The sequence below is a fragment of the Heliangelus exortis genome, chromosome 20 (genome assembly GCF_036169615.1).
Source record: "Heliangelus exortis chromosome 20, bHelExo1.hap1, whole genome shotgun sequence".
NCBI lineage: Eukaryota > Metazoa > Chordata > Aves > Apodiformes > Trochilidae > Heliangelus > Heliangelus exortis.
Window position 1 is genome coordinate 7,451,059 of NC_092441.1, and position 27,131 is coordinate 7,478,189.

The 27,131-nt window shown below is 45.5% G+C and overlaps 1 protein-coding gene across 2 annotated transcripts in view; it reads left to right on the forward strand.

Annotated features, from left to right (window-relative positions):
- The window catches only part of MAP2K4 (mitogen-activated protein kinase kinase 4), a 71,693-nt gene that overhangs the window by 40,701 nt on the left and 3,861 nt on the right, over window positions 1–27,131 (forward strand). For both annotated transcript variants that reach the window (XM_071764545.1, XM_071764546.1), the window contains 6 exons: window positions 9,950–10,069; window positions 16,043–16,162; window positions 18,906–18,957; window positions 19,375–19,502; window positions 24,887–24,964; window positions 25,790–25,938. In XM_071764545.1, the coding sequence (XP_071620646.1) occupies window positions 9,950–10,069; window positions 16,043–16,162; window positions 18,906–18,957; window positions 19,375–19,502; window positions 24,887–24,964; window positions 25,790–25,938 (647 nt within the window). The remainder of the gene's footprint in view (window positions 1–9,949; window positions 10,070–16,042; window positions 16,163–18,905; window positions 18,958–19,374; window positions 19,503–24,886; window positions 24,965–25,789; window positions 25,939–27,131) is intronic.

Below are 27,131 nucleotides of genomic sequence, written 5' to 3' on the forward strand. Positions count from 1 at the left end.
GCATTGTATAGTGGGCATATTGTCAACTGATTTGTGATGCTCTCATAATTGCTTGGGCCCTTTTGAAAATGCCTGTTGGGAACCTGCTGTTTTGAGGGGATCACATGTCTCTGGAGATTGATAATGGGGCATGGGCCTTTCACCTCTGGGTCACTGGTTCAGATACAGCCTAGGTTGGTGGTAGGCACAAACTGATGTCTAATAGCTTGGTGTCTTTTGTGAAATCAAATAGTGGCTTAAAATTTGCTTTTTATGCAGGCATGTGCCATGGTGTAGCCTTTACAAGAGGAGCTAGAATTAAGTGGATGTCATCTAGGGAGTGTTTTTGTCTTGGTGGTGTATAATGGAGTGTCTGCTTTGTGCTTGCTGTGCTGGACCTGCTCTGGAGATGGAAAGCACAGAAGTTTTCTGGACAGTCAGTTTGCTATCTTATGCTACCCAAAATCTCACCTTAAGATGAGAAACAATGTGCAACCTCACTCCTCAGCTGGGTGATACAGAGTCATCTTTGGCCTCAACAGTGCTGCTCACAGGGACATCTTTGAGAAGATGCTTGTCCACTGAGTTGGGTGAGGTGAGCAGCAGCCATTCTTTCTCTTTCCTCCTCTTCTTTGCTTGCTGCTGGCTGCTAGCTATGACATCTTTAACTCTGTTGATGTTAGCAGCTCTAAGTGCTCCCATGAAAGAGCAGGAGCAAGTGGAGTAGGCATCTGTGTTGCGTTCTTTTCTAACTCTGTCTTCTCTGCAATATTCCCTGATTTGATCTGGAAAAGTTCCTTTCTGCTTCTCTCATGCCAGGTAGACATATCTCAGCCCCAGCTCTAGCTGAATATTATAATAAATATTAAATTATATATAATTATATATATATATAATTATTGTAAATATAATTCATACTTTTTTCTAGTGTGTCAGGTTACTGGAGCAATCACCAGCCTTTTATTTTCTCCAGTAAATAATGACTTCCTCACAGCATGGTGATATTGGCCAGGTCTCAGGGTTTGGAATCGCCATGCAGTGATGTTTCAGCCTGGCTTTGAATCCCTAAAAGCCTCCAGAGGAGCTAGAGGCTGCTTGCAGCTAAAGGATTGTTTCTCTTAGTTGCCTTTGGTAGAGCTTGTAGCTTGCAGATGACAGGTTGAGAACTACTGACAATGAAATTATGCCTGGGCACTCCCAGCTTCTCAGACCTGAGGTGTGTGACCTAAGTTACTATAGTTTTGCTGCTATAATCATGATAGCTGTGGGTAAGAAGAGTCCTACACATAGCTGAGTGGCTTTATCACTGAGTGGCTTTAGAAGCTGTGCAGCAGTTACTGCTGTGCTAAGAGCATTTTGTTGGATCAGCCAACATCACTGAGGAAGACACACATCTGCTGGCAGAGGAATTCTGTTGCCCCAGACTTTTTGCACAAGGGATGTGCAGCATTGTAGGATAATCTCAGCAGTGTCAAGGGGGTGTAATACAGGCACAGCTCCTATGTGGGAGGCAGAAGACACCAGGGCTTTGCTCTTGAAGCCTGCAGTTGGAGATGACATGACAGAGCCTGCTGAGCTGGCATCCCTGAGCTGCAGAGGGGTGTTGAGCTCGGGGGCTCACTTTTAAATAAATAAAACCTGATAGATTTACAGTGTCTAATGAAAAGTCTAAGCTGTGGGCTGGGATGGTGCCACCTTCATTTCTTAGAACCCACTCCCCTGGGTGGGAATGGATACACCAGCAGGAGGAGAAAGGTTGGAAGGTCTGGGCAGCTACATAATTTCTGAAATTTTAGTGGGGCTGTTCTGTTTGTTCCAGTGGGGATAAAACATGGAATTGAACAAAGGAGGACCTTGTGGGTGGAGCAGTAAGCAAGATCTCTGAGGCAGCAGCAGCTATTCCACAGCTTGGGTTGGGGCAGTTACTTAAAATTAGGTTTCAGCACAGGGCTGAGCTTGGGCTAGCAATTTGTTAATCCCAAACTACTGAGCCTTTTCTTTCTCCAGTTGCTGTTGCTTTTAGGACAGCAAGGTTCTGCATTAATCTCCCTGCTCTTGCTCTGGTCTGCCTCAATCTCACTTTGTCACAGTTTAATGCTGGGCTGGCAATTAACTGAATGACAGATGCTCTCTATTGGTCCCCCTCCCCTCTAGATAAAGAAAGGAGAGACTGGGACACACACTCTGGGCTGTTGACCTCCTCTCTCAGTCTGCCTCAAAATGTTCTGACACCTTGTGGAGCTGTTGCCTTCTGAAGCCCCTGCTGCCCACCAGCACTTAGGAAACCAGTTGCTCTCCACAGTCTCTCCTTGCTCTACAGACAGGAATTTACCTTGTTTTCTTCTCCTTCAGCATAGTGCCCTTCTGTAAGAGAAGGCTGAGAAGGTTTAGAAGGGGGCTGTGGTTTAAAAAGAAAAGGTGTCAATCTAGTGATTTGAGGTCTTGGCTGTCATCTCTGTGATACCTTCTTGAAGCTACAAAGCTTCAAGCACCATCTGTGTGCAGGGTATCAGGACCATTGTGCTGCAGCTACCTGGGTTGCAAAGCCATTGTCTGACCTGGTGCTGCTCCTGTCCCTCTCCTGTGCTGCCCCAAGAGTGGCAGCAGTGCAGCAGGGAAATCATCCTTGGAAGGACATTCAGCAGTGGGAAACAACTTTATGGGGGCTGCAAGCCAGAAGTTGTTGGCTGTTCTGTGCTGATTAGTGCAACACAGAGATGGCTCCAGAAGCTGCTAATTAGATGCAGGGAAACTTGATACAGGGGCCTCCACCAGCTGCTTCAACACTACCCAAATTCCCACTGCCACTGCTGCAGATTTCCAGCACAGTAAGTATCTTCTTACCCCATTTTTGGAAGGACCAAGTCCTGTTTGCAGATCAGGCTGCGCTCCCTGTGTCTTGTCAGCCCCTTCTGCCATGGACAAATACAGATCCACTTTGTTCTACAGGTGTGCTGCAGTTATGTTGTAAAGAGAGGGTGAGACCCTGTGTGCTGGAGTGAGTCTTCCTCTGGCTGATCCCAGGTCCTGCCCCACACCTCTGGGCACTCCTCCTGCTGACCCCCCAGCCTGCACAGAAGCAGCTGCTGGAGCATGCCCACAAATCCTGCATCCAGCTCCTTCCTCTGGCTTTTTTTACTCTCTTAAGCCTTTGCACAAGGAAGAGGCTTTAATTACTCAAAGCGTGGTTTAGCTCAGCTGTCTGCTCCCTCCCTGCATGGTGTGTGTGGCAGTGGTTCTGCAGAGTTCCCCGAGCACAGCCTTCTGCTATGCTGCCTGGCTGTAGTTCTTACGATTGCAGGGAAGTAGTTCCTGAGTGCTGAAACCACCAAACTAACTTGAGATCTGCAAGCAGAGGCACTATTTTCTTTTGGTTTTCCCTTTTATGCATTTTGGCATCAGCAGCCAATATATGTATCCTGGCAGATGTGATCCTGGCATCTGTAGTGCGTGTCTTGAGCTGCTCCCAGGAGCAGGGCTGCCAGGAAGCTTTCATCTACTCCAGCATCAGTGGCCAAAGAGGAAAAGGAGCCTCCTGGAGCCTCCTTGAATCAGGGTGGCAGCAGATCTTGGCCTGGTGGAACATTGCTGGGGTTGATGAGCTCTTGGCCCCAGTACTACTTTTCTCCTTCCTTCAGCCTTTGTCATTCTGTGCCTCTATGGATATCTGTTTAAATAACAAAAAGACCTTGTGTGCCTCTTCAGGAACAGGCTGCAGCTGTGGCAGGAGCAGGAACCTCCTGCTTTTGAGGCTTTTGACTGCAGCAGGTTGATTTTGGAGACAGACAGTTGTGGTCGGTCTCTGGTGCAGTGCTGTTGCATCCCATTCTGCTATGGAGAGCTTCTTCCCAGAGCCATCAGGGAGAGGGAGACAGGAAAGAGGAATCCAACTCAGATTTTGTTTTCAAGCCTTTCTCATTTTTGCCCATGGAAAATGTTTATATTTTCCAAATCTTAATAAAAGACAGTCCTTTTATTCAGTAGGTCCCTTCCTCTCTCAGCTCTTCCTAGAGCTGCAAAGTTCCTGTTTGCTCAGGATCAGCTGGCATTGTGGTTCTCCTTTCACAGAAAAAAACCTTATCCTTTTTCTTGAGCATTTATTGGCATATGAGATCCAGACTCTTCCAGGTGGGAAAGAGAACAGCCCTGTTCAGTCCTGTGCCAGCTTTGCATCTGCAAATTCAGTATTGCAAGTCCAGTTTGTACATCAACTCCTCACCCTTTTTGGCAGGTTTCTTTTCTGGCAACATGCATTTGCCTGCAGCATCAGCTCTCTATGATATTTCATGGTCCAGCTTCCTTTGTGTCCTTTGACTTTGCTTCTGGTTTCTTATTTTCTCCTTAGTCAGTTTTTGCCCAGTCTGTGGAAGTTCACAGATGACTTGTGAGTAATCTCGTTGGCTTCTTCACACTCTTCCCTGATCCCTTCTCAGGATCTGTTCCAAGGGCATAACTCCTGGTTTTATCCCAGAGGCTTCATGGTATTTGCTTTTCTCTAGCCCTCTTTTGACTTTGCCCTCCAGCACCAAGACCTTTTGTTGTTCCAGATGCTCCAGGAGGTTGTGCACACCTTGTTGAATGAGGGTACCACAAATTCAAGGAACAGAACTGTCTTTGGCATGGTGGTGGAACCTTAAAGAAGTCCCATTTTATTTGGGTGATACGGATTTCTTGGGAAGCTCAATCAGTAGCTGGGGGGTTTCTTTCTGTCCTTTGGTTTCCCTCTGACACTGGTCGTGGTTCACACACGCACAAAAAAAGAGGCTTTAAAAGACCTTTGGTGTGCTTTTTTTCCCCAAACAAGTATAAAAATACATAAATAAAAGAAGGTCACACTAGAACAAAAGCTGGGGAGTGTTCTCCCTGTTGGAGCAGGATGCTCAGCTTTTTACTTAAATAATACATGTAATACCTTTTGTGGGTTTTATTAGGCAGAGTATTTTAAAAGGCTTCTCAAAGGCTAGGAAGGTTTCCTGCTTGAAGAGTTCACAAGGTTAATAGATGAATGATTAAAATAACCAGCCTTTAATCTGTGAGGCCTGCGTGGGTCAGGAGCCTGAGCATAGTGTGTCCTGAGCCTGCCCTTCCAGCCCCTGTCCTGGGGGACCAGGACAGCCCTTTCTCTCCCCCAAAGCAGAGAGTGCTTCCAGCTTTGGGGTTCAGTATTTTGTTTATTGCTTTTGTCTTTATTACTTAGAAATAAGCTTTTGGCTTATTCCTTTTCAGCCATTCAACTGGCTGAAAAATACACCATCAAGAGGCAAGTAAGAGTGGTTTGTGCTTCAATAGACCTTTAGGGTTTATAATGCATCTCTTTTTAATTGAATTATTTTCTGGTCAGTGTTACACCCAGGAGAGTAAGCCAGCTTTTTTTTGTCCACAATCTTTGTGTTCTGTTTTTCCCCACCCCAAGAAGATGTAGTGATTTTCAGCCTTATATGAGAATATTCCATATTTTCCAATATCCATTGTATAAATCAGCCTGCCTGGTCTGGTCCTGCTTTGCAACACTGCCTAATCTAGTCTCCAGTTCCAACCAGTCTCTTCAGACATTGCTGCTGGTCTCTTGTTTTTTCATCAGTCTAGTAGTATTTTTTACCAGACTACAAGTGGTCTTTCAGTACTTCTACTTTACACTTGTCCTAAGAAAAGCAGAAATAATTTCAAGGTCAGCTGGACAGCTGGAGGAGCTGGTCAAGGCACTGCTGACAGATACATAAAATTGAGCATGTTGTCAAGCCCATGAGGTGTCCATGTGAGATCCCTCTTCTTCCTGGACAAACTAGCAAGCTGTGGAGCCATTTCTTGTTCAGAGCACAGTGCCTCTTTCACACCACTTTGCTTTGTAGTTAGTTCTTAGTCTCACACCCATAGCTTTAAAAGAGATTTTCATTGTCTGTGGCTTTCACAGGTTTTCTCTGATGGCAAGCTCACAGCTGAAATTGCCAAGTATCAGATATCCCTGAGAGCATTTATTTATACCTCCATAATCCTCACCTGGAATGTCTGACAGCCCATAATAGCCCACCAAGTGACACAATTGGCAAATTTCTCTGTCTTTCTGATTTCTCATATGGCTTTTGCAGAGAAGTCTTGGGGCTTTTTGGAAGCTGGCATTATGGTAAATCATCATTTCTGTTCTTCACCCGGTTGGGCACCCTCTCCCAGGCTGTCTCCTTATGGTTTATTGAACAGAACTTTCTGTTTCTCTCACTGCTTTGGGTTACCTGGCTGAGAGCTGGGGAGTCCAGGGCTTCAACCCTGCTTGTGGTACATGGGGAAAAGAGAAAAAAAGGGCTAAAAGAAAAAGGTGAGAGAGAGCAAAAACCTTACTGCAGGAGGTGAGAAGATGATTGTGATCAGTGTAAGACCTGACATACTCCTGTCAAAAGTAAATGTGTTTGGGGTGGATAGGTGGCTAATCTGGTCCTCTTCAGTGAGCAGACAAACCCCTTTTTTCCCATCTGGTTTGGTGTCCTCAGACCCTGCCCTCCCAGGGACCACCAGCCCTGCAGGGACACTGTCAGCACTGCTGTGCTCTCAGCTGAGGACATGTGTCAGCCCTGGCCACAGGGCAGCACCATGTTGGTTTTCAGCTCAAGGAGTTGGTTTTCAGTTTTCTCTTCTCTTCTCTTCTCTTCTCTTCTCTTCTCTTCTCTTCTCTTCTCTTCTCTTCTCTTCTCTTCTTTCTTTTCCTTTAATTTTTTTTTTTTTTTAATTCCCACTGCACTTGATTGTGTGTGTGTACTGGGACTGGGTGATGTCTTTTCTGGTTTGGGTCCAGTTTCTGGGCTCTGTCAAGTTTCAGGTTTGAGATCAATCAGTCCAATCCACAGTGCATCTTAGTGTTTTGCTGTTGATGCTGCCCAGGTGGTGGTTGTTCCTGATATCAGAAAGCTTTGTCCTAACCTGGGTTTGTACTGAAAAGGCTGGAGAATTTTCTCCTGGAGAATTTGGTGCAGTTTAGGTTTAAGGCCAACAAGGAGCCATTAAAAACAAGACTTTTCATAAGCCTGTACTACAAACCCTACTTTTTCCTTACCTGGCTTGTTTGGCCATGTCAGTGACTACACACAGAAGAGTGGCCAGGCTGAGACATGTAAGACTTGAAACAAAGTCAGACCTGTGCATCTATCCCTGTCTTAAATGATGTCTTCAGGCTATCATTTTACCTCGTGTCTTCCTTCCCTGCCATCTCCCCTGGTCTCGAGGGATTGTCTGTGGGAGCTGCTGCAGTGTCTTGTGCTCTGCCTTGGATTTAGGCAGCAGATGGTCAGTACAGCCTGGGTGGTGTCTGGGTGCTGGCTGCTGTTGACTTCACTCACCTTTAGCTGTTTCTTCCTTGTTTCACTGGTCAGTGCTCATTGGCTGGTGAATTGGGACTGCTGGCATTCAGCAGACTTCTGCTATGCTCCAGCTGAACAAAGTGATTTTTTCCAGCCTAGGCTGACCCCTTCTCAGTGCTGGGCTGCATCTTCCCCTTTCCTCTTAAATTTGCCAGTCTCAGTCTCCAGCTCTGTTGCTTGAGACCCCCCCTCCATCACATCCCTTCCTTTAGTCCCTGAGGCAGTTTGTGGGGGGGCCCATGGTGTCTTCTCAAGGTGTCTTTTGTCTGCCTGGATGCTCTGCAATAGAGCTGACCCACTTTCCATCCACTGGGTCCACTGTCTGCATTTTCTTTCTCCTTGCAGAGACCATTTATGGAAAAAGGTGTTCTGGGGTGCTCTTAAAATCATCTCCTCCATACCATGTATTTTATGTACATTCCAGAGCTGGAGAAGTAACAGAAGAGAAGGGAATGTCAGAGGTGAGAGGAGATGCTTTCAGGGGATGCTGTGGAGTTTGAGAAGCATGCTGCAGGGATGGTTGTGACAGGATCCTACAAATGCAAGGAGAACTGGAAAGAGGGGCTGGGGAGACTCCCAGAGGACAAGGAAAGAGGCTCTTAGGAGGCAGAGGGAGATGGAGTTGACACAGAAGGAAGGTGAGAATTACAGTACAGAGAAGAGTTCCTTTTGGCATTGCTCTTTGCCAGAGAGCTGAACTTTTCAGAGGAATGGGTAGCATCTCAGTGAGACTAAACTGTTTTGTATAGGTCCCACCATGGCAGCTTTGGCATCCATCGTCTTCTGTTGAGGTCAGAGCAATGGCATTATCATTTCATGTGGTGCTGATGGTGTGACACCTAGAAAGATATATTCAGTCTGCTCAGCCTTTGATACCTTACCAGGGAGCTGCAGGGAATTACATGGCGTAGACAAAAGACAAGGAAATAATAAAGCTTGGCAGGCTCTCTTCAGTGATGTGACCAAACTTCTGCCAAGCAGACTTGAACCAGTGACCTAGAGGTGAAGATTTTCAGTTTCATTACTAGTCTGTTGAGTCATCTTCTTGTTCTTGTTTGAGACTATAAAATTCCCCCTGCTCACTGGCATCACAGGGTATGGATGTTACATTTATGGGTGTTCTGGGCAAGTGTGTGCCAGTTTTCCCAAGTATTCTAGAATTCACTGGGAGGGAAAAAGACAATTAGAACCTGACAGTTTCTGGTCTGGCCATACTAGAGCTACTAGAACATTAAGAACGAGTGGTGAAATACCAAAATATCAGGACACACCAAAGGTAAGGAAAATTATAGTGTCAATACTGTTCTTATTTTGTGTGGGTCATCACAAAATAGTCTTAAGGTACACAATCATGCACAGTTTCTCCAGTGGTGCAGTATGAACCACCAACCGTGAAACTACCTTGATACACTTAGCCCTGTGCTTGCATGTGGTCTTGGTACCACCAGCAGTTACTCACAGGGCCATGGTGTAAGTGGGAGTGGGTGCAGATATCTTGCAGATTTTTCGCACCCTCAATCTTAAATAATTTTTCTTTCTTGGATAGCCAAGTAGTTTTTCTTCTCAAGGATGGTCCATCTATCTAGCTTTGGACTTCTTGCAAAATTTTTTTCTTGTTTTTTTAAGAATTTTTCAACATGTCTCACACCTTCAGAATCAGTTTTCCTCACCTATGATTCAGGAAATGTATTACTTAATGCAAGATGTTAAATTTGTCTATTAAATCACATGAAAAACTGTGGATGGTCTTCTCCACCCTTTGTTTAACAAGCTACATGTTGAACATGTATCATGTTGTATTTTCACACTTGCATTGCTCTTTCAAGCCCAAATCAGATTTTCTTTTCTATATAGTTTAAATATAGAGTCATAGAATGCATTGGGTTGGAATGGACCTTTAAAGGTTATCTAGTCATGTGTATATATATATATATATATGTATATATATATAGTGTGTATGCATATGTATACCTTTATTTAGACATAGTGTGTATATATATATATATATATGTATAAAAAATAGCTTTTATGTAGTGCTAACATTCCCTAGATCACTACTAGGTTGGTTTTGTGAGAAGAGTTTATGGGACTGTTGCCCACCATTAGCATTACCAGAGCAATGTCTTCCCTCAGATATATGATGGTCCCTTTTTCCCTTTTCACCTTTCCAGCTATGGTGCAGGCATAGTGGAAGGAGCCTTTTTGACTTCTCTGTTTGTCTTAGAAATTTTAGACAAAATAATCCTTGATTAAAATGCAAATCAGCCTTCAAGCCCTATCCAACATGGCTAAGAACTGTGTGGGAATTTGTTTTGTAATGAAAGCCTGAATAAGTTATTCTCAATTAAATCTCTGGTCTTTAATTTCGTTACAACATTTCATCTGAAAATGCTGATGCTCATGAGAGGACTGGAGATTTGATAGCCTGAATTAAATGGCTTTAGGGGTTTTCAGTTTCTTATTTGAGAGCAAAGCTTAATTCTCTAGAATGTGTTTTAGCATGCCTTGGGGATTGCTTGCTCAGCCTTGGGTTTGGGGTCCCTGGCATGTTTATCCAAAAGTGGGTTTGAGGATACAGTCATGGCATGTAAGTGATAAAGTCTTTGCCACTCTTCCTCTTTCAGAGAATTCGGTCGACAGTGGATGAAAAGGAACAGAAGCAGCTTCTGATGGACCTTGATGTAGTAATGCGAAGCAGTGACTGCCCGTACATTGTTCAGTTTTATGGCGCGCTCTTCAGAGAGGTGGGCTCTCCAAACTTGCTTCATTCATAGCAGAGTTTGGTCTTTCCCCTTTTTTTTTATTTTTTTTTTCTTCACAGTTTCCAACTTTCAATAAGAAGCATAAAGTTAATTTAATAAAGTTAATTTAGGTTTCTTAGCTCTTTACTTTTAATCAAGAGTATTTCACCAGGAGACCCAGACATCTGGGTGCTGCTGAGCATTCTAGTGCCATTTCTTGTTACATCTCTGCATATTTCACTCTTCCCTTCTTCCCTGCTTTTCTTCTCTCTTGATGAGCTCCCAGCCTGTGGCTCTCCCAGGCACAGTGTGTGCTGCCAGGCTGGCACAGAGCTGGGGCACAGATGTGGTTCATGTCAGTGGTGGTGAGATGTGCCCATGTGGAGAACCTGTATCCCTGTAGTGAAGGTGGCTGCTGTGATAGAGACCTACTGGCTGTTAGTCATCTTTCTGTATTATCAGGCACAGCAGTCTGTGCAGAGTCTTTTGGGCTTTACATGGGATACTTACAAAAAGAAGGTCAAAGTCCTAGTTAAAGCCCCAATCTGGAACTGAATATTCAATTCCCACTTCTAGAGAGTGCCTCTGTTATTTTGCCACTCCTCTGGCTTTAAATCTAAGTCTTTAAAATAAAGGTAATAATCCTTCCTATTCCCATGCTCTCCTTTTTCTTATCTGCTTAAACTCATAGCCATTTTGAGCCACGAGATACTGTCCATGTTCACTCAGTACAAGTTCCAAGCAAGTGTGAAGCCTCAGCCTTGGCTGCATATTCTCAGCTTTGCTGAAGTACAGATGACGAGGCTGTTAGCTGTTGCAGAGAAAACTCTTTGGGTAATATAGTATCCTGCCAGCTGCTGATGAGCAGCATGTTCAGAGTTTTGTGAGCCTGTCACCTTTCTGCAGCTCTAGGCACATCCCAGATTGTAAGTGTAAATAAATACATAAATAGTATAAAGACCTACCTTGATAATCGCCAAAGTGTCAGCCTGGCTTTTGCACCAGCCTTTTTCTTGTCAAAATGTCCTGTCCCCCTGCAGCCAGGCTGGGCTCCTTGGGTGCTCTATCTGGGAAAGGTTTCAGTAAGGTCACTCTGGATTATATCTTGTTGATCTCTGGGGTCCTCTCTTCCTCCAACCCTCAGCATCAGTCGTGTTTACTTCTAGATGAAAGCCATCTTCTCTCCTTGGTCCCTTACTGCCAAGGTGATGTTCTCAGTCATGCATCTCAAAGGTGAGCTGGTATGCTTGGAGAAGGTTTTCTTTTCTTTCTTGTCATATTAATTACGTGTTCTAATATTAATTACACCTTTTAGATGTAGGAAACTGTGACAGCAGAGAAACACAGAAAGGGATAAAAAGAATTTGACTAGTATAAAATTAGCCTGTCTCACCACAACCTCTGCTTAGCAGATCTGTTCCCAGATCACTGTGAGCAGTTCAGGTCACTGATGCACCATCTCCTGGAGTATAAGAGCACATGGGATGTTACTGGAGACTGAACCTCTCTCAGAAGTCCTACAGCAAAATGTGTATAAACAAAACTGTTCAATTCAGTATTTCAACGTTAAAAGTAAGCAAATAAGTTTCAAAATAAGTTTTAAGACCACCTGCTCTGAGCCAGGATGCAGGTCCTCCACGCTAGGATGGAAGTACTGATGGGAAGTCTTCTGCCTGCTGATAAAAGGTGGAAGACTTCAATTTGAGCCTCTCTAGGGGAGCTTAAACATACAGTAGGTGTCTCTCACAATTAACAAGAAGATCACAGCAGTTTCAGGATTCAGAAGCAGCAGCAGGGCTGTTGGGAAGGGCAGGTAGCTTTTGTGGAACACTGAACTCTTGATACAGAGCACCTGGATCCTGACAGCTGGGGGAGTGGGAGCACTAAACCTAACTGGACAAAAGTGGACAATTATCCCAGCTTGCTATTGGGAAAGTGACTGCAAAAGGCACATTACTATGGCAGCCTCCATCAGTACCAAAAGTTTGATTTGGAAAGGCAAAGAATACTACACAAATATTTTCCCATAGTTGTCTTTTTTCTCACTTGTTCAGCAACCATTTTCTGATAGGGAAAGTCTGCTCTGGGAAATGATCCTGCTTGTCCTTCAGCAGCCAGCATCCTAACATTGGTATTCTTTGGTACTTGTTCTTAAATCATATGGGACATCTTGCTGTTAATGTGTCTGTGTATATGATGGAACATGTACTATACAAAAGCTAAAGGTTGATTGCCAGGTACAGGGCTTTGCTTGAGTTTATCAACATCAGATGAAATGAAATTGCCTGATTAATGGAATAGGAACAAAGCTGAAAAAGTAGAAGCCAGTCCTTCTTTTTTCCCCCTGTAAAACTAATCAGCTTTGCCTATCACTAAGTCCCTTCAACTCCCAGGAAGAAGATGTAGAGTTTTGAATCTTGCCACCAGCCTTAATGAAGCTGTGTAATCAAAAAGGGCTGTCATGTTGCTGACATGAATTCATATTCATAAAGTAGATTTTTATATTACCAGATCAATAAATGACTACATCCAGGATTTCTATACAGCATATGTTTTAAGAAATCAAATACACCAAGTCTTCCCTTTGGTGCTTTTGATCATGTGCAGGTGTTTTATGGTTGAATTTACATGGATGATTGTTTATTGTACTTCTTTAGAGTTTTGGTAAAACTCACATCCCAACCCTGCAGATGCACAAAGTGCATTTTGAAGCTTTTGTTACGGTAATAACTCTAATAAGGTTACCTGTTGTTTCATTACAATTTGGTTTTGCTGTCTGAACACCAGCTGTTGTAGCCTGAGTGACTGAAGACACATTATTGGTGTGATTAGACATGAATGCAGGGCTGCAGGTGGTCAGTAGTGTTCTGGTGTTCTAGATCAAATCCAATCCCCTGCAGTCCCAGCACAATAATGTGGGGATATAGCACAGTACTGATTTTTTTATATGACCCTGGTCAAAACAGAGGTGATGTTTTGAATGAGACTGCAGCCAGTCAAACAAGGCCAAGTTTGTTTTCATGCTAGGTGGCTCGTAAGGGTCTGGTGTGGTTCCAGTTTCACCTGATAGGTGCACATCACTAGCGCAGGATCCATGTTGCTTTCTCTGAATGACTCTCAAAAATATGAAAGTGCCTCAGCTGCACTTTGCATTTCTTGCCAATGATGGAAAGGGAAAATTTCTGTGTGTATTCCCTAATTTTGTTTCTGTAGTTTAAATCTGAACAGGTCCTCAGCCAAATTCATCAGTAACCAATCTTCCTGAGCTCACCTTTCTCCATGTCACGTCCATTCCTGCTGCGCTGCGTGGCCTCTTTCACTCAGTGTCTCTGCTTCTCCGTACAGCACAGCACCTTTTTGATCACTCCCTTCTGCTTTGTTTTGGGTGAGATGTATTTTTTTCTGGGCTCAGGCTTGTAGCAGCCATTTCCCTGGGACGAGTGACATTGGCTCCTGCTCTGCTTTGTGCTGACATAAACCCCTGGTGCCAAAAATGAACAGCATAACATTGGGCTGCCCATGGCTCTGAACCCATGGGCTGCTCCCTGCGGGTGGTTCGGCCCTTCCTAGGAAAGCAGATCCCCCTGCTGAGGAGAAGGTGCTCTCTGCCATGAACAGCTGGTCCCTTCTTTTGAGGGGATTGTCCCACTGGATTCAGCATTGGTGTGGCCTCACCTCCAGCAGTGGGTATGGGTCTGGGTCCCATAGTTTAAAGATGGGAAGGTCCTTAGGAAGTTAAATGTCCTCAAATGCACCCAGAGGAGGGCAACAAAACTGACAGGGTTGGAAGAAATGTGCTCTGATGAGCAACTGAGGACAAAGTTTGTCTGGTTTGGAGCAAAGGAGGCTGAGGACTGACCTCATTGCTCTCTGCAGGTTGCTATGGAGGGGATGTGGAGAGCAAGGTACTGAGCTCTTCTCCCTTTATCCAGCTATAGGAGTGATGGGAATGGTCCAAAGCTGCACCAGGGGAGGCTTAAACTTGACATTAAGAAGCATTTCTTCACTGAGGCAGTGGCCTGACACCATTCCATGGAGACATACCCTAGACTTATCAGTGTTGAAAAGGTGGTCAGCCCTGAGTGGTCACACAGACTAGGTGGTTGTTGTAGGTCCCTTCCTACTGAAATTATTCTGTTTTGTTCCTCTCAGAGTCAGCATCCCTCCTTTGGTAGGAGGCAGTGATGGATACGTTGTCACTGAAGCAGCAGCAGCTGCTATGTTGGTGGCACATAGGATTCTGTCAGCTTGCTGCATGTATTGCTGGAAACAGTCTTGCATATGTCAGCAGCCCAAGACAAGCTGGGTGGTACTGCTGCCTCTACTGATAGCAACCTGTAGTGCTCTACAGCACCTTTACTGGGTGCTTCTGTTCTCAATAAACCAAACATTTGGACTGGAGGCACCTTAGTGGATGCAGTTCCTTGTCATTGTGTTTCATGGGAGGTCATTCTGAGTGTCAGAAAAGCCCTGTTTGTCCTTAAAACCTGTGGCTTTACAAGCTTTTTTATCAACTAGGTATAACTTAAGAATTGCTTCTGAATCTTGTGAGCACTGTTAGATTATCTCAAACAGATGTGACATGGGTGTGCAGGATGGGAGCATAGGGCTTTGCCACACATCCAGCATGTCCATACTCCAGAGTTTTTTCCTAACTTCATTTCATATATGAATATAGAGTTTAGTTGGTTTGTGTTTTGTCTGGTCAGGAAAAATCTGCCTTTTGTAGGATAATTACTTGGAGAAGTTTCTCAGTTTGTGTCTTGTTATATCCCAGGGGTGTGCAGCTTAGTCATAACCAGGCTGGTGTTCCAGTTTTGGAACCACCTAGGGCAGCACATTCTGAAGATGCTGCTTCCTACACAAGCATTTTAGGTGATATTAAGGTTTATCAGACACTGGAACAGGCTGCCCAGGGCAGTGGTGGTGTCATCATCCTTGGAGGTATTTAGGAGTTGTATAGACATAGTGCTTTAAGGATATGGTTTAATTAAGGTGTTGTCAGTGTTAGGTTATGGTTGGACTCGATGATCTTGAAGGTCTTTTCCAACCAAGGTGATTCTGTATTTAGCCAGGATGAGATAACCAGACTAATCAACTCCACTTTGCACTTAGCTTTTGACAGCTACTGCAGTTTTAACACTCACTGTGATATACAGCTTGTAGAAGATAGATATGAGTATGTCACATCTGACAAGGACAGGTCTAGTTCTAGTGTTTTCAGTATCACTGAAGACTAACCTGAAGTGCATGAGAATCTACAGAAATAGCTCATGCAGAGCCTTCTGTCAGCCTTAATTCTGGATATAAAATATTAAAAAACCTGAAATAACCAAGATCAATCCATGGCTAAGCTGTCCACCCCCATGTGGTAGATAGATGCTAAAACAAAAGATTAAGTCCTTCTAGCTTGTGGGGATCCATTTCTCATCTCCAGTGAATCCATTGTGGTTGATTTACAGGTCTCAGCTTAGCTTTGTTTAACACAGATCCTAGTATGTTTTACGTGCACTTAAATTGATAAACTATAAGATGCAAATCAACAAAAATCCCCGAATACTGGGGTTTGTTTTCATTTCTTCTTACTGTTTTCAAATGTTGTATGAAATGTCTTCTGTCCTCTGCAGGGATAGGATATTTCTTAGTCTTGCTGTGCATGCTGTTTTTTTGCTGTGCCTGCAGCCTTCTGGAGAACCAAAGCATTTCTGAGACTTGGATTCATTTAGGTTCTATCTAAAATGCAGTATCTGGTCTGAGCAGATCAGCTACATTTCTCTGCTGGTGACTGGAGTGGGGCAGAGGCACACACAAGGGCAAGTTTTCCATTCCTAAAGTTAATCAAAATCATTCCATCCTTCCTGTCAAATGCATGTTGCTGATGATGCATATTATTGGATTCAAGGGATCCTGATGGTTTCTGGTTTTTTGTTTCATGTTTTTATCTTCACAGTAACACTGATTCTTTTCTCTTTCCAGGGTGACTGTTGGATCTGTATGGAGCTCATGTCTACCTCGTTTGATAAGTTTTACAAATATGTATATAGTGTATTAGATGATGTTATTCCAGAAGAAATCCTAGGCAAAATCACTTTAGCTGTGAGTATTTTGTTAAGCCACTTTTAATGTGTATATTTTTGAAGCTAATGTGAAAGATTCATATCTCTTTCATCTACCTGAGAAAGCTGATTGATCTGTGTATAGCAGAAATGCTGCAGTTGGATTGCACCATGGTTTTAATGATTCCTGAGGATCCTCTGATTTCTCATAACACATTGGATTGTGGAAAATCAGGTCCTGGTGTCTGTAATCAGTCCATAAAGAGACCTCAGGATCAGCCTCCTGCTCAGTCTGCTTGAAAATCAGTGCTGAGAGTGTAGGCACCAGCCCCTTCCTCAGGGATCACTTCATTTGTGCTGGGGGTGGAAAATCAGCTGGGTGCAGTTCATCTCATCTCAAGGAAGATGCCTAAAACAGGCTGGCTATTTCCCTTTCCCTTGTTTGTAAAGGGAACAAGAGATTGGGCATTTATAAAGCACCTTACAAAGAAGAATCCCATGCAGGGTATTAGAGTGCAGCCCTGCTACAGAGGGGCCACTGTCTGCCTTTAAGGAGCACAGTAATATTATCATTGGCTGTGACAAAATGAACCCTTAGTTGTCTAAACACAAGGGCAAGTTTTAGCTCTGCAAAGCAAACTTTTAGTTTTGGGCTCTGGAGGAAGGGATGTTGAAAAATATCCCCAAACCTCTATCCTGCTGGTGCCCATAAGACCTGTCAGGTTCACTGGATTTCTGCAGGGGGTGTTGGACCACTCCAATCCAGAGAAGCCTCTAGTAGTCATGTGCAGGGCCTCCCAAAAGCACAAGGGGGTCCTCAGCAGGTGGAGAACATGGTTGATATTCCCTTGACTTAACCTGGAGGTCCTGACCCAGTGAAAAAACAAGGCCAAGGCTAAAGAATGAGTTCAGTGAGGCTGCTGGAAGATGAAAGGTTGCAGAGGTTCAGGAGAGGAGGAGAGGGAAGGCTGCACCATTCAGTAGTAATGGGGGGAAATGTGACTGAATCACAGAATGTTTAGGTTAGAAGAGACCTCCAAGATCATTCAGTCCAATCTTTGACCAACACCATAATTTAACTGCTAAACCATGTCCTTAAGGACCAGGTCCAAATGCCTTTTAAATTCCTCCAGAGATGGTGGCTCCACCACTGTCCTGGGCCATTCTAATGGCTGACAACCCTCTCAGTGAAAAAATATTTCCTAACATCCAGCCTAACCCTCCCCTGGTGCAGCTTCCATCCATTCCTTCTGGTCCTGTCACAGTTTACTAAGGAGAAAAGGCTGTTTCCCTGCTTGCTCCAACCTCCCTTGAGGCAGTTGAAGAGAGCCATAAGGTCTCCTCTCAGAGATGCTGGAGCTGGTGACAGATGGGCAGACTGCTTCTGCATTGACTTCAGTATGTGAATACTACAGTAAGTTGTTGTCCTGAGCTGTCAGGGTGATGGGAAGGTGCTCAGCCACTCCCAAACCATCACCTCCTGAAAGGATATGGGAAGATTCTGCTCAGTGTCTGATCCTGGGAGAAAACCATCTTGACTCTTCTTAGGGGCATCTTTATAAAATGTTGAGCCTATCTGGACCTGCTGCCACTTCTTACCGTTACCGTGCTGCCTCAGGCACTGTCACGTGTCATGAGGAAAAGGCTGAGGTACTTAATGCCTTCTTTGTCTCAGTCTTTAATATTAATCAGACTGGTTATCCTCAGGATAATCCAGGAGGAAGCAGTTAATGACCTGATACACCACCTGGACACACACAAGTCGGTGGGGCCAGATGGGATCCACCTGAGAGTATTGAGGGAGCTGGCGGAGGAGCTCTGTGTCCATCATCTGCCAACAGTCTTGGTTAACAGGGGGACCCAGGTGACTGGAGGCTTGCCAGTGTGACACCCACCTGCAAAAAGTGCCAAAAGGAGAACAGGCCTGCCCATGGTACCAGGGAAGATGAAGTGGTTCATCCTGTGTGTGCTCATATGGCAGGTGGAGGATGAGCAGGGCTCATGAAAGGCAGGTCCTGCTTGGCCAACCTGATCTTCTTCTATGAAAAGGTGACCTGCCTGGTGGATGAGGGGAAAGGATTGTGGGTGTTGTCTTCCTGGGCTTCAGTAAAGCCTTTGACACTGTCTCCCACAGTGTTCTCCCTAGAGAAGCTGGTGACTCCTAGCAGTACAATGTGTACTCTTCACTGGGTTAAAAACTGTCTGGACTGCTCAGCCCAGAGAGTTTTAGTGAATGGAGTTATCCAGTTGGCAGATGATCACCAGTGGCCTTCCTCAGGGCTCAGTTTTGGGACCAGTCTTCTTTAATATCTTCATTTTTTTAAATTGTCCTGTGAAATCAGGCTCTCTGAGCATTCCTTCCGTGTAATGAGAAATGGTTAAATCAGAAAACTCTCTCTGCTGCTCTCCACACTGCTGCTGCTCAGTTGGTGCAATGGAAACAGTAATTGCCTACTGAATGAGTGCAGCAGAGGGCTTGAAATATGTTATTACTCGAGATAATTAACATCAGAAATTGCTTGACTTTACCTCTTACTCCCCACTCCTGGAGTGTGACCTTTTAGAGGTTACTAGTGGTATGTGTTTACTTAAGCACATGCCCTCTCTTATATCACCACTGTTTGCAGGAAAGATTGGGAAAAAAATGCTTTTTACTGCTTGAAATATTACAGCATTGGTATGTCAACATATTAATGTTTCCCCCATTTTTAGAGCTCCAAAAGTTTAATCATCACAAGAATCGTATGGTGTTTACTTATTTGTCATCTGCTTTTCTTTCCTAGACTGTGAAAGCACTAAACCACTTAAAAGAAAACTTGAAAATCATTCACAGAGGTGAGCTCATGTCTTTTCTTCTTTCCTACAAAAATAATTGCAAGGATTTTAAGCAGCCTTTGCATCATGTAGAAGTGTATTTAACGTGTACCACCATGAGTGTGAGTACAGGTTTTGCACAAGCATCCCTCTGCTGGCTGTTTTGCTCTCACTTTGGTCTTCGGTTTTCCTTCAAAGGGTGATCTCAAGGTGCTTGGGTGTCTGCCTCTGTCTCCAGGCACATGGCATCTTCAGGACTGGCTCCATCTCCTCTTGCTCCTGGTCAGGTTCCTCACTGGCAGTGAGCACATCAGACACCACCACCCACCCCACGCCAAGGGGCGATGGCGATCGCTGGTGTCAACGCTCTGCAGCTGCTCTTCTTGGAATCGAAAGCTCCAGCCATGACTTACTGGTTCAAATTTCTTTCCCTTCCAGACATCAAACCTTCCAATATTCTTCTGGACAGAAATGGAAATATTAAACTCTGTGACTTCGGCATTAGTGGACAGCTTGTGGACTCCATTGCCAAAACACGGGATGCGGGGTGCCGGCCGTACATGGCGGTGAGTAGGGATGAGCTGAGCAGCAGGGGCTGGGCTGGCCCAGGGGTGTGCAGGGTTGAGTGGGCACAAGCTGGGCAGCTGGAGCTGGCCTGGCCCAGAGGTGTGCAGGACCTTGCCCTCCTCCTACAGGCCTGGATTCAGCGCTGCTCCTGGCAGCATCAGGCTGTGGCAAAGTGACCAAATTCCCCTGTTTTTTTGCTGGATTGCTCACCTGCTGCTGGTGCTGCAGCAGGGAGGTGCTGCTCTCTGCCTCCCAGCAGCACCCGAAACCCAACAAACAGCGTGTGGGGCAGCAGTGCCCTCTGGGAGCAGGGTTCTTCTGCTCTGCAAGAAATCCATTTGCCACAGTAAGATTGTGCCACAGCAGTTACTGCAGAGCAGAATGGTAGTGAATTTTGCAAACTACTTCAATTCCAAAGTGTTCCATAACTTAATTCCAGGAGAATGTGAGTCTAGAGAGCAGCTGCATAGAAATTGCTGGGGCTGAGCCTTGTCTCCTGGGAGTCTGTCCTGCTTATTTGCTTCCCTCCCATTCCCAGGAAGAAAAGCTGTGGTAGTGATTTTCAGAGCTGTCTAAGGGTTTTACATGCCTCTGTGCTTCAGGCTGCTTTGAAAATGTACCTGTTGGTTCCACCTCAGCTGAAGGAGCCTTGCAAAAGGGAGCTGTGTGTCTGCTGCTATCAGTGTAACTGTGCTTGTGCTGAAATTTGACCTCTTGTTACTTATCTTATGGCTATATATGTTGAAAAATACTGTTTTCTGAATATTCACATCTACCATCAAGGAAACAAAAAGAGAAGATATCTCTCTTTTAAGGTACAGTGCCCACCTGGTCTTGCCAATGGCTTTCATGTGACTTTGGTGTCCAAGGCAAAACCTGCCCACCCTAATCTTGATCTTCGAAAGCAGAGTTTGAGTTTCAGAGTATTTCACCTTTTCTGTTCACTGTTCTCATAGCAGTGCTGGTTACTCAACAATCTGGAAAGAAGGGTGCCAATGAAATGTGTTACTGTAGACTTGTGGTGGGCTGGAGGGAGGGCAGAGGCACGTCCCTGCTCTGAGCACTCTTGGCAAATGCAGGGAGCTCCCCCCAGGGAGGAGGATTGGGCAGAGCTGCCCCATGTGTGTTGGTGGGTCATAGGGTGCAGAGGGCAACAGCAGAGAGAGGTGCCCCAGGAGGGGATGGCATCAGTGCAGTCTGAGCTGGTCTGACCCAGGGCTGGGTTTGTGTGTCAGACCACAGGCTGTTTGGATCGCATCGCTCCATGGAATCACAACTGTTGTTAACTTTTCCCTGTGCTCTGAGGTGTGTATCAGGTCTGCAAATAGTCCTCCTGCAAAATTGCTCTCTCCTTCCCCCCTCTCAAGGTCCGTGGGCAATAATTACAGAAATTAACATTCCCACTTTTTCTTAAAACCGTGAGTAGCTGGTTAGCTTTGTATAGGCTCCTGGTTTTTCTGCCATGTCTGTAAATAGCTGCACTTCTTCATCTCTCCTGGGACTTGGGTGGGTAAGTGCTTCCCATAGTCCCTTGGGTTTCCTCCCTGTTTGTGCATATCCACCCTGTTCTTTGTGCATCTCCATCACCAGCTCCAGACTCTGTTGGATTTTGCAGTGAGCAAAAGTGTTTTGATTCAATTTATTATTTTAGGAGCCTTGGCATGGTACAGGGTCTGTGGGATGAGCCAGCAGCTGGCAAGCAGTGTGGGAGACAGCTGGCCTCTTCCCTTCTGCTCTCTGGACTCAGGGATTCCTCTCCAAGTACATGAGTATTTCCATGTATTGGGAAGCCTGGGAAATGGAGAGATGTCCCCAGCATGCAGGCACATCTGCCAGATCTTTCTCCAAGCCAGCAGGAGGTTGATGTCTGTAGCGATGCTGTGACCAAACCTCAATATACCTGGGAGGGAGTCAGGACAATCACACTCCTTTCAAAAGAAAATTTTTTAATTTTTTTTTTTTAAATGCAAAATAGGCAACTATTTTTGGTGCAAAATGATCTGACTGGTTCAGCCAATATAGTTCTGATCCAGGCTGCTGGATGATGCTCCATGATGACTTAACCACGTTGCTTTGCAAGGCCCCTCATGGCCTGTGGCACTTGGAGTAATTCTTGCAGCATGAGCAATTGCCCACCAAAGGAACCTGATAACACCATAGTCACTGGAGCTGGGTCTCCAAGTAGCCATGGATAACAATAACATTGGGTGCTGGCCAGTTCAGCTGCGAGCAGGAGCCAAGTCCATCTGCTAAGCAAGTGCTGTGTGGTTTAACCAAAATTGTTAGAGCTGTCACAGAAAGCAACGTTATCAGCCTTGGAGCTTCCAGTGCTGGAGAAGTTGGTTTGCTTTTGGCTGTGAATTCCCCTGCAATTGCTCTAGTGAAGCAAAGGGATGTGTGTTGGTGCCCTGTGTTCTCAGAGTTTAGGCCATGCATGGAAAAGGAAAAATTCCCAAGGCAGATGACAGTGACAGCTCAGAACCTCCCTTGGCTGCCTGCATGAATAGAGGGAGAGGCTGCAGGGATGCAGGAGCTCTCTGAATCCTTTACCCAAGCAGAGCTGCAGCAGGAGCCTCTGTATCAGCTTCACGTTCCTGACTTTTTGCCCAGGTTTTCATCAGGCTCATTCATTTATCTGAACAGGCAGGCTGTTGGCTTGAATTCATGCAGCTAAAATCCTCATGGATGCTATTGAATATTGCTGCTGAATTTTTTTTTTTTTCTTCCCCCTGAAACTTGGCACTCAGCCATAATTTTTACAACAAATTTGGGAAGAGACTGTGAGACACATGGCACCATCCCTCAGCCTGGGTCTGGGCTCTGCTGCCTGCAGTGCAGTGAAAGCTGAGGGAGATGCCTGAGCTCTGTAGAAGCTCTCCCAGCTCATGTGGTGCTGCTGTCACCCGCCTGCTGCAGGGGGTTTGGCTGAGAAGATAACCTCTGCTTACTCATTCACCTGCTGAAATCATCAGCGAGGTTGACCCAGCGTGGGACTTCTCCTGTCCAAAATTAAGTCCTTAAATCACATGGTGCAGAGCCCATGCTGATCTCCTGCCTGTGCCTCAGCATTTCCACCCCATCCTGCTAGGGGGGTGGTAGTAAGGGACCTCCCTCCTTGCTCCTTCATCTGCTTGGGCAGTTTTGTAGAAACTTGGAGAAATGTATCAGCAGTCACTGTGTGAGCAGACTGCTCAGCCAGAAGTACTGCAGGCAGGATATGAGTTTTGTTGGAGGCAGGAAAAAAAAAAGTCACTTTGGCCACTAGAATTCATGTGGAAAAATGCCTAAAAGTCTGGTTTGGGAGATAGGTGCCCTCAGGGGAGGTACTTGAGGTTCAGCTGGAAAGATCAGGTGCCTCCTGCTTTGGCTGTGCAGGGACAACCCAGGGTGGCTCTGGCTGCTGTGATTAGCTGCAAGAAGGTTAATTAGGAGCCACAAATAGCGGGATGTGATCACCAGGCTGGTGAAGATGCAGAGAGAGATGGACAGTGCTCCTTAGGGCAGGCTCAGGTGTGGGGAGAGGGAGAGAAGAGCTGTGCAGGTCCCAAGCATGAGCCTCCCATCCCCCTGAGCCCATTTGGGGTGAGGCTGGGGGGGATTATGCTTCAGGAGGACCTTGGGGGATTGCAAGGGATTTGCTCTGCCCCTCAGTCAAGCCTTTTCCTCCCAAGGGCAGGATCCCCTGCACACCAGCACCACTGCCGGCTGCCCGGGCACCACTGTGGGTGCCAGTCCATCATCCAGCTCCTCCATCCCCTCCTGCTGCGGCCCAGCCCTGGGTGATGGAGCAGGCATGGCAGGAGTGGGGCACCCAGCATGTCCAGGAGCCACTGCTCAAGCATCTGTTGAATGCAAGAGATCCTTTTTCATTTAGTATGGGGAGCATTGGGGTCAGGAGGGGACCCAGGGTGGTGAGGGCCATGCTTTGCAGGGTGTGGGTTTTCATGGGTGATGAGGCCCAGGGAACCTCCCTATGCTGTGTTCAGACCAACAGCTTCTGGTTGAATGGGAAATCTTTAAGAAAAAGAAACGAGATAGTAAGGGTGAACTACTAGTGACTCCAGCCTAGCTGAGCTGCCACATGATGGTACCTTCGCTGATGACCATCTGCATTTTGTTATGCTTGATTTCTGGTTGTGTGACTTCATCTGTAGACACTCTCTTTTGGTTCCCTTCTTTCTGCTGCAGTAGAGTCCTTTAGAATGATAAGTTGTCCTGAGCTGCACTCTGCTAGACTCCTTTTCATTTTGGTGCATGTTTGGAAGCTTGCCTGTTGGGTCACCATTCAGGCTGTGGAAAAATAACTGGGCTCTCTGCAATTCAGTCTTTTGTAACTGACTACTTCAAGGACTTCTAGAGGATCTCCACCAAAATTGCAGGTCCTTAGTGAGGTTCTGGGACAAAGTTACTTATCAGGGTATGGTTAACCATACCTTATAGCCCTCCCAAACCTGCTGCCTCTCCAGAGCTTGGCTCTGTTCACTAATACAGTTCTTGGAAGCAGTGGTGGGGATGCATCAAGGTCTGGGGTACTGGAAGTGGCCTTATGAAACAACACCAGATGGGGAAGACCTTCAGAGTCCTGTGTTAAAGATGCCTCTTCTAGTGCTGGAGAATCTTCTGTAGTGCCCATGAAGTTGTTGTGGTTATTAATTATGCTCTCAGTGCCATCTTTTTAATATGAGGAAGTCTTGTTTTGATGGATGGCTCTGGGTTTTCATTTCCACTTTATTTGAAGTACTACAGAGTCCCTTACTTGCCCCAGCCCCTTTCCTCAGGAGGTCTTTTCTGACTCTGATGTAGTCACCTCTTAAGCTTTTCTTTGAGGAGATTAGCAGATGAGCAGCTTACAACCTTAAGGCAGATTAGATTGTATTTTATGGCTGTGCTATAAACCTCCCATTTTTTTAAAGCATCCTTTTACAAACATAGACTTCCAGTGTTTGGCTCACCTATGGCATATATAATAAGGGCATTTTCAAGTGTTTCCTATACCTATTTCCTATACCTGTTTGTTCTGGTTCTTAGGATTCCCTCAGGACAATTTAAGACTTTCTGTTAAAGAGATCCTGGAGTTAAACAAAACTCAGTAAGTAGACAGTAACAACTACTGAGGCTGCTTGCATAAAACCAGAAAGGACTGGACTGTGCTGCATTGGCATTTCACAATAATTTTTACACTATACCTCCATGAACTCAGTGTTTGATTCCTTAAAATATTTCTCTGCTGGGGTGGGATGTCTGCTCTAGTAACAAGTTTGCCTTTAGAGCTGTGCCAGACTCTGCCCAGAGGGACAAACGTCAAGTTTTTTTTAAGTTGGCAGATGCTTCTCTTTCCTTCCTGCATGGCACAGTGTTTGACTGCTCCTTCTGCCTGTTTCAGCCTGAGAGGATAGATCCCAGTGCATCCAGGCAAGGCTACGATGTCCGCTCAGACGTGTGGAGTTTGGGAATTACATTGGTAAGTGTGTGGGGTTTGAGCCCTGTGCTGCATGGTGCATGTCTGCTGGGCAGCCTTGCTCAGCTTTGCAGCATGATGGAGATGGTTGCTGTCAAACAGGTGCTTGAAGCAAAGCCCAGCTCCACTGCTGTGAAGCATCTGGATGTTGTGATTGAAGTGGGCCCAGAAAACATGTCAATCCCTTCAAGGCAGATGGCTCTCCTGAAGCCCAGAGGATGCATTTAGCTGCAGCTTTGTTTTGCAGAGAAAGAGATGTGAGAAAGGATGAATGAATTGTCTTTAAAATCTCATGTGAGAAGGGATGGTGAGTGTGGAGATGCAGAAAAGAGCATCCAGCCTGTGTAGATGAGTCTGTCACAGCCCTGGCCTCATCTGTATTTGAGGTGTGCAGAAGACTTCAGTTAACCCCGGGTCCTGGCTGCTGATTCCTCTCTGGTTTCATCACAGCATTGCTGGGTGCACACATGGATAAATTGAAAAGATCACTCCTTCTCAAGGGGGTGAAGTATAAGAGAAAGCAGAAGCAGTAAGTGTGAACCAGGAGATTGTGTCTTCCCCACAGGTGTTTTAAAAGGCTCATTTTCCTGCAAGGAGCAAGGGAGTTGGACTTGGTGATCCATATGGGTTCCTTCCAACTCGAGATATTCTGTGATTGTGTGATTCTCACTATCCATTTTCTGTAGTGGTTGGCAGGATGCTTGGGAATGGATGGAGGATTTTACTCTACTACTTATGAGGGTCAGTGTGAGAGAAGACATTATCACATGGCAATGCAGATTGAAGTTACTTTGTGTAACCTGCCTGGTGCTGTTGCTGTCTCTGCAGTATGAGCTGGCCACAGGGCGATTCCCATACCCCAAGTGGAACAGTGTGTTTGACCAGTTGACACAAGTAGTAAAAGGAGACCCACCACAGCTGAGTAACTCTGAGGAAAGGGAATTCTCCCCAAGTTTCATCAACTTCGTCAACTTGTGGTAAGTGTTTCCTGCCAAAAGCACTTGGAGTTGGTTTGCTTTGCCATTGCTAGGTATTTGGCAAGGGTCACATGCCAGACACTTCCTAGCTCAGTTTCACATTCCTGTGCCAGTGTGAGAGTGAGGACTTTTTACATTTCACTGGTTTGGAGATGATGGGAACTTAGTGGGGAGTGGGCTGAAGGGCAAACCTTTAGAACCTGCTCTTCGGAGAAGGGGTGAGGAGAAAACCTCTTGAGAGTTTATGCTTGTGAGAGGAGTGATAGGACCCATGGCAGGAGATTTGTGTGGCCAGGTAAGGGCCTGGCCTGTGCATCCTGTTCCTTGGTATCACACGCCCTTATGACTTCCTTCCTTCTGCAGGCAGGAGAAGCTTGAGACTCCTGGCAGTATTATCTGGTGGTTGGACAGAGGATTTGTACTGGTCCTGAGCCTTCCCACTCAACAGTGTGTTCTGCTTAGCACAGTGACTGTCAGGACTATGACAGGTGGCTTGCTTGCTTGTTGGCTTCATGTCCTGTGTCAGTCATATATCAAGTTAAAGACTAGAGGTGGTTTTCTGTAGGGCAGGTACTCTGCCTTGGGTGGAGAATGTGCAGGGTTTGTGCAGAAGGGGCTTGGAGCAGTCTGTCTGCCTGGTGCCTGGTGTGGTCCTGCTCAGGATAAGGGCTCATCATGAATTTTCTGTTTGAGTATTTTTTCTTGTCAAAATGTGAAAGGTTGTCAACATAACTTCATTAAGCTAATACTAAAGCACACAGGAGATCCATCCCTGCAACCTGCATTTCTCTTTTGGGACCTTCTGCAGACCAATGCAGAAGACATCCTCAGCACATGGATGTTCATCTCAGAGCATTCTGACACAAGAAAACTTGGCTCTAGACAATTTTAACTTTCAAGTGGTTTTGTTTCAGGGTTTTTCATCCACTGGAGATTTGGTTTTTTTTTTTGCTTTGGAATTTACTATCTTTCAGAAATACAGATTTTTTTTTTATGGAGGCCAGGTTACACTTTCCAGCTGGCTGTAAGGAAAGTCTGGTTATTGTCTTTGGGCTGCAGAACACAAATGCAGAACACATCAAAACGGTTTGCTGCTCAAAAGTTGTTTCAATTTTTCAGTCAAAAATAGTGTAGTATTTGGTTGGAAAGCAATAGTTGGCTTCCCACATCATTCTCCTTAGAGATGCTTCATC